Below are 12391 nucleotides of genomic sequence, written 5' to 3'. Positions count from 1 at the left end.
AAAGACACTTATAGTGTTAGTGTCTTTTAGGCCACATAGAGCACTTAGTCCTATGTGACACCTAGGACACTTAGTCCTAGGTCTAGGTACTTGTACCTTGTACTCCTTTGTTTTGATTATCCAAGTTAGACGTGACGGCGTTCAATCCATCGACTCTTTTGCTACCTGCACTCTCTCTCTCTCAAGCGATTCTACAACCCTTTTGCCTTCACAGTGGTGGGAGAGGTCATTTGCATCTAGCATTGAGCTTCACTCCTTGTCACAAGCGACAACATGAGCAGACAATGCCTTTGTTGCATTTATGGGTCAACCAAATACTTGAAAGTGGAATAGATACATGAAACTTTCATTTACAATGATCAATACATAGCTTCAAAAAGGAGCTACAACCTTGACAATCATTAGAGGAGAAGCTTCACATTCTTTTAATAAAAACTAATAGCTTTCTTGAGGCTCGATAAATTTCTTGTTTAAAGTTGGTTAAGTTGACTAAGTTGAATAATGACCTCATTAAACGAAAAGCTTGACATTCTTTTCATCAATTACTAACAACTTTCTTGAGGTTTGATGTGATTCTTGTTTGAAGTTGGCTAACTTTTATGACCACTTAAACTAGTAACATTACAATTAGATAACGACTCCATGGCATAATAAGCTACCTCTCTTTTTCTTTTTTCTTTTTTCTTTTTGAAAAAGATAGATGTTTTGTATTATAAAACACATCAAATATAAAACACACTTATCCCAGCAATGATTCTTTGGGAAAGCATGACAAAAACATTTAATTCCCACAAGAGACAAATAAGGTAGCTTTCAATTTGTAACGCTTCATTTCCAAAAAACCTACTGGAAAAAAAAGGGGTACGCTTACGCATATACTTAATTCAGTTTTTCAAACAACCAGCATGTATTTTCACTGCCAATGTATTCAAGCATTTTCATATGTGCAGACTCACAAAAAATAGCTGCAATCAATGTTTGTTGGATTTAGTGGATTCTTTGCATACCTGTAAAAGTAAAGTATTGTCATTGCCTCTAGCAACAATGCGAGAAACAGTCCGCAAAGGCTCCAAATACTGCACTGTCACAGTCCTGCAAACAAAAGTAAAGAAACACACTCCATCACAAGTGATTTACTGAAACAGCTTAAGCTGAATATAGCAGTCATCTGGTCAGACAAAGAACAATTCAAAATATACGACATGACTTTCATGAGAACACGTGATGAGAAAGTATGGTGAGCACCTCTAAAAACGTGATCCTCTAGACTCTCTCGAGTATGGAAAGTTGCACGCAATACTTCTAAACCTAATTTTCGCCACTTCAAATATTAGGATAACTTAGAGAAAATTTGAACTCCTGGTTCTCCAGGAGGAGACGGGGCAGGATATCGATCTAGCAAGCGGTCTCGAAGAGTTCTGAGATGAGAAGGAAGCAAAGAAAGGGAGAGAGAGAGAGAGAGACACGACGTAGCACATCGCAAGCGAGCTTGACGAACGCAAGAGAGAGAGAGAGAGAGAGAGGATCAGCAGTACATAGCAAGCCATTGTAGATAGGAAAGCAAAGAAGCTCACTGAGGGTGAGTTTGATTTACCCTTACCCACTCCTTTCATGCTACCCTCACATCCTTGCGTAGGGATCTTCCTCCACTGAAGATTCCATATCTGCAGCCTGCTGCTCCTACCACGCAGCCCCCCTTCCCACCTTCACAGTCCTTGAACCCTTATCGCCTTTTACCTTCACACAGCCCCCCTTCCCACCTTCACAGTCCTTGAACCCTTGCTACCCTCACATCCTTGCGTAGGGATCTTCCTCCACTGGAGATTCCATATCTGCAGCCTGCTGCTCCTACCACGCAGCCCCCCTTCCCACCTTCACAGTCCTTGAACCCTTATCGCCTTTTACCTTCACACAGGCTTTTGCACCCCATGCACAACCCTCTCTTGAGATCCTCATCACTTGTGTCCTCGTTTTTCCTCATCTCCTGCCCCTCATTTTTCCCCTTCTTGCAGCTCTCCCTCGTTCAAGGCCCTTCTTCTTCCCCACTTCCCATCCTTTGTCCACATATGCTTTTGCCTTCCTCCCTCCTTAAGACCCTCTCGACTTTCTTTTTCAAATGTCTGTAGCACGATCTCATCACACACTCACAACAAGAGAGGAGACCGAGTAATATACAACACCTTTTCTATTATAAACATAAATAATACCATATATTAAGAAACTATATTAGGGTTTCCTAAGTTGTTGGGACCTATTAATAGTAAACCCTATGCACAATATCTATATGGTGGAGACCAACAAATGACACATACATTAATCATTGCATCATCTAATCATCAAAGAGACGAAATATATTTTTGAACTTGTCAAACCTCTCTTGAGGTGGAGCTTTGATGAACAAATTTCTACGAGATGCTCAAAGGCAATGAAATGGTTAAACAGTCCTCATCAGTATAAGGACGACCTAAGACCACCATCGTTTCATCTAACTTATTTTGGTGAAAGACCACAGGTTATATCCTTGTATAGGTCACCCTAAACCCTAAACTTCTACAAGGATAACCCGTGGTCTTTGACCGAAAAAGACAATGTACAAGGGATCACATGTGACTATGGTGTAAATACCACTTGAGCATTAACGTGACTAGGCCACTTGACTACTTTACCAAGCAACCATGGGGTCAATGGGACAATTACCCGTTACATCCACTCTATGCCTCCATACTACAACACTCATGTACACCCGCATGATGGTGTTTCCCATTGGATCCCATCGTCGATGCATTTGTACCGCAACATCCTCCTCACTGGCACCAACTTGCCTCTCGTACCTGTGCATTGCCTAGACATTGTATTTCACTCGCACTAAATTTCTTTAGATGCCTATGCACTCCTCACATGTTGTATTGCATCACTCCATCTTTCTTCCATGTCACAAAGTAGGAAGTAGTATCCTCACACCAGTGTCCTTGCTCCTCCGGTAATAATTCCGAAAGAGAATGAGCCTCACCGAAAACATTTTTGGTGATCACGAGGAGATTCTTTTGGTGTTGAGGAGCAAAGACTAAACTGGTGTCCTAGGGTCTTAAGGAAGAGATGTCGTATGCCAAGCACTTCTCCTGCAACTATGTTGTCATCAACACCCGCTTCATCGAGGTTGGTGACTTCTTTGGCACATGACTCAACACTTCAAACCAGTGTGGTTGCTACCTTGTCGGTGATCCACAACCCCAGTGTCCTATCCCTTTTACCTTCTAGACCCAACGCCTACCTTAGTTCTCATTTTGCTTTAGTCATGTCTTTTGCGCCATCAATGATTATTTGACCTTCTATCTCATCTTTTGTACCTTTCCCACTGTACATGTCCTTTCTAACAACTAATGCATCATACATGGCTTCTACCCTATCTCTGACTTTTCCGACGCTCTTGCGTCCTCCATGACTTCCACACCTTTCATGTACTCTCCATCTACATTCGCATTGATAGTGCCTTCAACACCCTCACCATGCGTGCGTGCGTGCGTGCATGTGTGTGTGTGTGAGAGAGAGAGAGAGATTGAGAGCACTCTTCAGTGACTGTCTTCCCATATTTTCAAGCTTCTTTGCTTCGGTCTCTAAGATGCTCATTCCTTTGGAGACCTTCGTCAAGCCCAGTTGGAAGCTTTTTATTACCATTTTTTGTTGTGAGTAGTAGCTGTCCCACTCTGGGACAGCTATGAATGTAAATGCTTTCTTAATGCAAAATGTGTTCTACCACAAAAAAATTGTGTGTGTGTTGTATGTGTACATACATGCATGCATGCACGCACACACACACGCACACATGTATGTATGTGTACATATACACATGCATGCATGGATGCATGCATGCACACACACATACACTTTTTCTTTTCTATAAAAGAAACTTTTCATTAAGAAGAATGTACATTCATATCTTTCCCAGAGTAGAGCACCTACCACTCAAAACTAGAAACAGTAATAAAGGACTTGCAACTAGGCCTAAGGAAGGTCTCAAAGGGATTGAGCATCCAGAAGAGACCATAGCAAAGACGATCGAAAATGGGGAAACACTTCCACTAAAGAGTGCTCGTACAGTCGAACGGTACAAACATGATACAATGACTAGAAAACCCAATAGCGACACTAGGCTAAGAAGTGATCTTAGTCCAGCATAGCAACATCTCTTCCACAAAACACACATATACACACACACATATCAATCACCAAGATGGTCTCCCCCACTGGCATGGCCTCCCTACCATTTGTCCCATTGTACCCACACTTACTCACATTCAATCAGGGGGCCAACCAACTTTTGTCATCTTTTCATCCCTAGAGTGAGTAGAGGTGTTGCATCAGCCATGGACTTCTCAATTCCATAGAGAGAGGAAGACTTCTGGAATCATTCATAGGAAAACCTAGAACTTCAAGGGCGAACTACACGAGGATGCGGAAGCACGTATGAGATAGTTCCTCACAGCATGCAAGGCCAAAGCTGTTGAGAATGAGCATGCTTTCTTACATATCTTCCCGTCATCCTTGAAAGATGCAACTGACGTATGGTACTGTAAATTTCCCCTGACATTTTCTAACATGGTCGGCCTCGCCATTGTGATCCAAAGAGCTACACCGACCACTCCTATCCTCATATCTTTACCCCTTGCTCTTGTAAATGTATCAAATCCACTTGTACCTCCTCTTTTTCATAATCGCCCTTTGCTTTGAGCTCTTGCATCCAATCAAATTGGGCCCCCATATTACTATCCCCAGCTATATCACCCATCGCCCCATTGCCCTATCCTACTCCGATAGTACATGGGACGTCAACGAGATTGTTTTTGAACAGGTCAATCTATGAAGACCAATCATGTGCTATGGATATGGGCAGTACAGCCACTACCAGGATGAATGTACAGTGTACACGGTCGTTTAAGGGGCCATCTTGTAGACAATGCAACACCAATGACCACTATAGTAGAGAATGTCCCGAGGAGGGCACAAGGGAACCAGCAACTCAGGTCAATATGGTCAAGGTAGTAGCGACAGGGAAGGTAGGTAGACCACATCTGATTGGGGCAGTAATGGAAGCAATGACATGGTCACAAACCAAGGATGGCAATTCTATAAAGAACTCGATCCTAGAGGCCTCATCACCACCATACTAGGGAACAAGAACGTCCAAGGCTAGAATGGGAACAATTCGGACATGGGATGCGGAATGCGAACACCACATCATCTGACAAGTCATCAAATTACATGGAATTATGCAAGCAAATCACTTTTTGCAGCTCTAAATTTGGGTAGCTTTTAATGTTTAAAAACATACAAAATTCCATAGAAAACTAAAAGCTACATTGATGAAGATGTGTGCAATGTGCGAATGCTAAAGAGGAGCATAATAATATAGATCAGAGAGCATATAAGTATGCAAAATACAAGAAAAGGAGGCCATGCCTAGAGCTTCGAGCACAAAAAGGTAAAATTGTCACAGGTCAAGTGCTTGATGTATAAAAAAAGAGAGTCAAGCAGCCAGCCTTGAAAATCTAAGGCCTCATGATAGAGGTCTCCCCTCCTTAGCCTCATCATCATGGTCCTTGACCTCACCATCATCCTATGCTGAAGAGCATCCTTTGCTGCATCACCGACATCATCCTCATCAAGTCGAACTCCAATGTATGGTTCAAGGTGCACTCTACCCTAAAGTTGTTAAGCAAACGAGAAGTTTGCATCAACAAATACAAGGTCATTTGCCTTCTAACGTCATGCATGTTCCTCTTTTTCTTTTTCCATAAAGAGACTTCTATTAAGAAGAAAAAAGCTCCAAGAGCAAGTGCTCAAGGCAAGAGTACATCATACATACCACGAGAAAAACCATAGAAGGTCAAGCCCTACTCATCAAAAAAGCCCGGCAAAGATACAAATCTGAGACTGGAGGTGCCATGTTAAACCTGTAGCGAACCCCAAAAGAAGGGACAGCCTCTCCACTCCCTAACGAAGATAGTCATCCTCGAAGAGGCATATATATATATATACCTTTGTAAGACCAAAATAAGTCCAATCATACAAATTTAGATTTTTTGTTGTTCTAAAGATCAAAAATCTACACTAAAAATAAAAGAGAAAATGAAAGAGAAGAAAAAAAGAGGTAAACAAAAACTTTTATGAAAAACAAAAGGAAGACATACTTAGCAAGCAAAGCAACACTTATGTCGTCATCAATGCCCAAGCATAAGCAGCTATACTGGGTTTCTAAAGACCCGCGGAGTCTCTTGGGCAAACCCAATGCTTACTAAAATACGTCAAATAAACAAAAGAGAAAGAAAACAAGAAATAAAGAAGAAAGGAGGTAGGTGACTAAGCAAAAATAAGCAAGCAAGTCAAGAAACAAAATCTTCCAAAAAACTGGAATAACACTCTCTCTCTCTCTCTCTCTCTCTCTCTCTCTCTTAAAAAAGAAAAAAAGCTAAATGGCCCACCTCCCCACCTCCCCCCTCCAAACCCTCTCAGCCTCCCCGCCCGCTCTCAGCCTCCCTGCCCCGCTCTCAGCCTCCCCACCCCCCTCAGCCTCCCGCCCCTCTCAATCTCCCCGCCCCTCTCAGCCTCCCCGCCCTCTCAGCTCAGCCTCCCCACCCCTCTCAGCTCAGCCTCCCCCTCGCTCAACCGCCCTGCTCGATCAGCCTTCCCCTCGCTGAGCTGCTCAGCCCATCAGCTCTCCCATAGCCTCTCCTCCGCTCCCACCCATTGGCCTTTCCGCCCCCTCCCATAGCCTCTCCGCCCCCTCCCGTAGCCTCTCTGCTGCCCTCTCTCCCACTCCCTCCCGCTAGCCTCTCTGCCCCTTCCCGTAGCCTCTCCGCTCCCTCCCGTAGGCCTCTCCCGTAGCCTCTCCACTCCGCCTTGTCCATCCACCTCTCTGCCCTGCCCCCTGCCTCCCCCACAATGAATGGCAGAGGGGGATAAGGCGGAAGACCCTTCGGTCCAAATTTACATACGCGAGGAGATGGGGAAGGGGAACGGTGACAAGGGCAAAACACAAAAGCAACTCAGTTTGGAGGACTTCAACAAACGCAGCAACCTGAGTGGTTTGACAGTGGACAGCACCACGGCCCAAAAGAAAAGGGCCCACCCGAAGCCCATGCCGTTCACCACATACTCGACCTTTATGGTTACCACCACTATTTCACCACCATCATCCGCCTCATCATCTACGCCACCTCTCTCCTCCCCCTCTCTTGCATCATCATCACAGGTCTCCTCTCCAATAGCCTCACCACTAGCCCTACCGGCCACGGCTCCACGATACTTTTTCCTTGTATCACCTCTACCTCTCAATCAGCCATCCTTCATCACCTCATCTGGCCTCACTACTCCTACATACCACTCCCCCGCCCAGATCACGCTGTCCCCAACCTCTGTACAACCTCAGCAGCCCACCTTCGTTCCAACCCCTCTCGAGATCCAGTTCCCACCTGGACCAGGAATTCTTAGGCCCCCACTAGATGCTTGGGACTCCCTACTGGCTGAGATACACAGCATCTGGGCCCGTAGCAGCACTGACACATTACACTCAGAAACATGACCGATACACCCAGGAACAGGCCCGCATTATACACGAGCAGGGCACCCTTATCCAGGGACTCAGACATGACATCACACAGCTCGAGAGGAGCTCGGGACCCTATGCCTAGAGGGACCCTAGTCACAGAGATGGAGGCACAGATAGCCACGATACAGTCGGCTATATCAGAGACGACTAGGTGGGTGGACGTGGCGAAACGGAAGCCCGCAAAGGCAACCGTTTTAGCCGCCATACAGGAGTAATAGCAGAGGGCTTCAAAGGCCCTCAACATCCGAATACAAGGGATCACGCGAGACAGCACCAGCACCACTACAATGCCCATGGACGAGACGATCACCTTTGTGACCACCATCATGGGGGTCCCCAACCATGGCATAGAGGGAGCATGGCGTGTTGGGAAAGACCCCAACCAAGAGCAGCCCCTAGTCATTCGCTTCAGAGATTCACATGCTTGACTAGCGACACTCCGACGCCGAGCTGCTCTATGAGAGCATCCCTCCCTATCCATGGACGAGGATTTGACACCACTACACATTGAGGAGCGACCAACTTTTTTGCAGCAGCGGGATGTTGCCCGCAAGGAAGGAAAATGGGCCGTGGTCCGAGATGGTAGGTTGTTGACCAGCACCCATCGGGCTCCCACCCGTACCCCCTAGGGGGACGGGGCCTATGAGACTCAGGTTTCCGAGACCCTAGCCTGCACCATTTGGAACTGTAATGGTACCTTATGGTCAGACCCAGGGAACTTCTCGGAGTCTTATACAGGACGAGACATAGTCTTTTACACACAGACACACCAGAGCCCAGAGCATCCACTACCGATAGTTAATGGCTACACATGGGAGTCAACCTTCAGGGATGAGACGAGGGATACTGGAGGAGTTCGAGGATCATGCGGGGTCGTAGTATTGTACAGGTCTTCCCTCGCTGGAGCCATCTCCATTGAGAGGAAGGACGCGTACTCCCGATTCATGTGGATCCGAATCCGACACAAAACCACTCGTGACCTTTTCATAGCAATATGCTACTTCCCGTCAGACACGTCCCACTTCGCCAGAGTTGCACGAGGAGGGGAGACATCGCCATATGCACCCTTACATCAGGATATCCCAAACCTTTCAGCCCACGGGGAAGTTCTTCTTGTTGGGGACTTCAACGCTACGACGAGCACGTGCCAAGCACCACTCCTTGACTTCCGAGACAACTCTATCATGCTACCAGACATGGACCTAGACGGAGCAGGTATGACCAGGATCTCATCGGACCGACACGGACCTGTTACTCCATATGGACACGCGTTCCTCGATCTGGGCAGAATGCATGATCTCATCATCTACAACGGGCTTGACCTATGGCCCTCCTCAGGTGGTTTTACTTGCTTCCCACACGGGGGGGCACTAGTGTAGCAGATTACATCATGGGATCCCCTACCTTCACTTCATGTATCACCGACTCACCGTAGCACCACTCCCTCCAAGAGCTGATCACACATATCTTTTCTTCACTATCGCCACCCCACGCTTAACCACACCACACACACCACATAGGAAGCACGACATACACTTTGATCACAACCTCTGACCTGCCTACTCTGGACGCGCCTAAACAGACTCCTAGCCTACATAGATCACATATCACTCATAGAGGACCGTGCTGCCCTGATTAGTCGCACACTCCACCAGGCTGCCCTCCAAATCTTTCCCTACACCACACGGTCCACTAGACCACCACCTCTTGGTTCTGTACCCTGCAACAACTGGTACGATGTGGAGTGCAAGGCTTATCGCCGACAACTCCGACTTGAAATCAGATGTCACCTCCCGAACACACCAGACACGGCACGCAAGTACCGACGTCTCGTACATCGAAAGAAGCAGGCATTTCTTCGTTAAAATGAGAAGGAGCTACTAAACATCTTGTACAGCAACAACTCCAAGGATTTTTGGCAGAGATTCCTTGAGCGTAGGTCTCCATCACCCCTCACCGACACGAGAGTCTGGCACACGTATGCACACCATCTTTATGATGTCCCACACCAGCCCACTCTAGATCTCATACACACCCCTCGCCCCACCACTTGCACGTTGTTCACCAGAGGGGGAGTCAAGGGGGGGAGTCAAGGACGCGGCATTGAAACTGCACAATGGCCGAGCTAAGGATCAAGAGGGGCTATGCACTGAGTTTATCGCATATGGGATCGACACGTTAGCCCCGATCCTAGCAAAGCTATTCAATGACGCTGTTTGCCTTGGCTTCCCCCGCACTTGGACACTCAACACCATCACCCCCATCCACAAGGCAGGGGATCCCATGGACCCGAGTAACTACAGGACTATCATGATTGGACATGTGATGTCCAAGATCTATGCAGCAGTATTGGATGCATCGGTCAGCCTGTTCTCGCAGAGATGAGAGGGCTCAGAGCAGAGGGTCACGCTGGTTTCAGGCGAGACCATGGGACATGGATCACATACTCACACTCAGGAGTGTCATTGAGGGGATGTTTATCATTTCTTTGAGCCTAAGGTTATCAGGCCAGATCATGGAAGAAGAGGGTATATTGCTGCTTTGTGGATTTCCGCAAAGCCTTTGACACAGTCCCTCGAGCTCGTCTCATCACACGCCTACAGACACTGGGATTTAATCAGGAGATCACCTGGGCAATCATGGCACTTTATGAGAGAGTCTCAAGCCAAGTTCGAACAGGCGCAGGCTGGACAAATGAGATCTTGAGTACCGTAGGGGTCAAACAGGGTTGTCCCTTATCACCAACCCTGTTTGGCCTCTACATCGATAAGCTTGAGACTTTCATGAGGACTTCCAGTGGGACCAGTTGCCCACTTGCCGGGATCATCATCAGGATTCTTTATGCAAATGACGTGGCGCTCTTGTCGTCCACACACGAGGGGCTCCACCGACACCTAGATGCACTGCAGGCTTTTTGTTTATCCCATAATTTAGAGGTCAACCTTGGCAAGACCAAGGTCATGATCTTTAACACCTCTCAAGCAAACATGCAACGGAAGCAGTTCACTTTCGGTGGGTCACCAGTTGAGATCGCATCCTCACACACTTACTTGGAGGTCATCTTCTCCGGCCCGATCTTCACGATGAGACCAGCGATGCAGGCCAGACTGAGTAGGGGATACGCCTCACTAGCTCGGCTAGAGAAACAATGCTTCCACTCCCACTTCCAGGACCCTCCGACCAAGGCTCTTCTCTTCGACTCCTTGGTCCGACCAGCCGGTATGTATGGCAGCCCTTGTTGGGGACCTAACATGTCAGAGATAGAGTGGACACGGGTGGAGCGCCTGCAGATCCTCATGCTCTCACGGATGATCTAGGGGAAACCATCTATACCACATCACATCATTCAGGCCGAGTTTGGTGCTTCTCCACTCCAGCTAGATGCAACCTTTCAGACCATCACATATCTACACCGGGTTAGATCATATGGAGACTGCACATCAGGGAGACAGAGGTTACCATGGTTGGCTCTCGATTCCTCCATGAGGCTGGCAACAGAGGGAGACGAGCGATGCTGGTATGCACGGACTCACAGATGGTTTGTGAGACTAGGGTTTCACATCTCTAGGATATCTCCCTTTCAGTACAATTTAGATGCCCCTATGGTACTCCCACACACCATCCCGATCGGGCCACACACCAACCAGGTCATTCGAGAGGATCTTCTCCAGCTACATACCTTTAGGACGTGGTTAGAGCCGAGGGAGCTTCCAATGAAGCTGAGTTTCTACAAAGATTACTGTCTTCGTATTTTTGGAGAAGGGATTCATCACACCACCGGGGAACATTGAGCTTCATATGCCTCACTCACTTCGGATCTCCATCGGACAGTTTCGAGTATCATCACACCGCCTCCGCAAAGAGAGCGGCAGAGCAAACGGGATCCCTAGGGAGCGATGCATATGCATATTGTGCGACTGTCAGGAGGTTGAGTCGGAGGAGCATTTTATTTTCAAGTGCCCAATGTACTACGAGATCCGAGGTCGCTACCACTGTCTCTTCAGAGACGGCTCGGGGCTCCTTTCCAGATTCCTCGCCTACCTACATCAAAGATGCCTCGCGGCCTTCATTCACGAGAGGGTCCGACACAAAGAGTACTTACTCAGGCAACGGGGCTTGGCCACATCATCAGACACCTCTCAGAGCAGGATCACAGAGTTCTTCCCATCAAATGACATTGATCGTCCAGTCTCTAGCCGCAGGTGTGACAAAGACCCTGACCCGACGATCACAACACGACACACGAGACATCGAGGGGACACACAGATTACTCTAGGGATCTCTCGTCATTGTTTAGACCCGGGATACGTCCCATGGGAGTCACGATGGCTCTAGTCTTGCGTCGAGCCTCGTCCAGGAGACCGAGAGGCACGGCACCCATAGACGAACGCCAGTGTCCCATCACCAGCTATGCACCAGCCAGGCTAACATGACATACGGAGGATTCCGCTCCGCTCCAGTCTTTTTTCTTTTCATTGTCACACTCAGATGTATTTGATTATGTATGATCAGACTTAGGATTCAGCACGGGTGATGATGCTTGTTTAGTAGCTCCACCCTTACAGTGATTTGTATCAAGTTTTCTTTCACTCTCATAGACCCATCGGTCTTCCAAAGACTCTAATAAAACTTATTTCTTTTCTTTCTTTCTTTACGCTTACGTATTGTTTACTACAAAGAGGCAAAAATACATTTCTAACTTAGAAAGCACAAGCATACTCAAACAAACTCTCTTTTGAAACTAAAAGAAAAACGGGCTATTCAGCTCCCTGCTTTTTGTTTTCA

At 47.2% G+C, this 12391-nt stretch overlaps 1 protein-coding gene across 2 annotated transcripts in view; it reads right to left on the bottom strand.

Moving 5' to 3' along the window:
- Positions 1 to 12391, bottom strand: part of CLUB (TRAPP II complex TRAPPC10/CLUB) — a 153571-nt gene that overhangs the window by 23069 nt on the left and 118111 nt on the right. For both annotated transcript variants that reach the window (XM_087396434.1, XM_087396435.1), the window contains one exon: positions 1008 to 1092. In XM_087396434.1, the coding sequence (XP_087252560.1) occupies positions 1008 to 1092 (85 nt within the window). The remainder of the gene's footprint in view (positions 1 to 1007; positions 1093 to 12391) is intronic.

The sequence above is a fragment of the Dipteris shenzhenensis genome, chromosome 25 (genome assembly GCF_047967505.1).
Source record: "Dipteris shenzhenensis isolate YYH24624 ecotype China chromosome 25, Dip_SZ_1.0, whole genome shotgun sequence".
Taxonomy (NCBI): domain Eukaryota; kingdom Viridiplantae; phylum Streptophyta; class Polypodiopsida; order Gleicheniales; family Dipteridaceae; genus Dipteris; species Dipteris shenzhenensis.
Note: the sequence above shows the minus strand (reverse complement) of the source record. Positions and strands in the feature narration are given on the sequence as shown.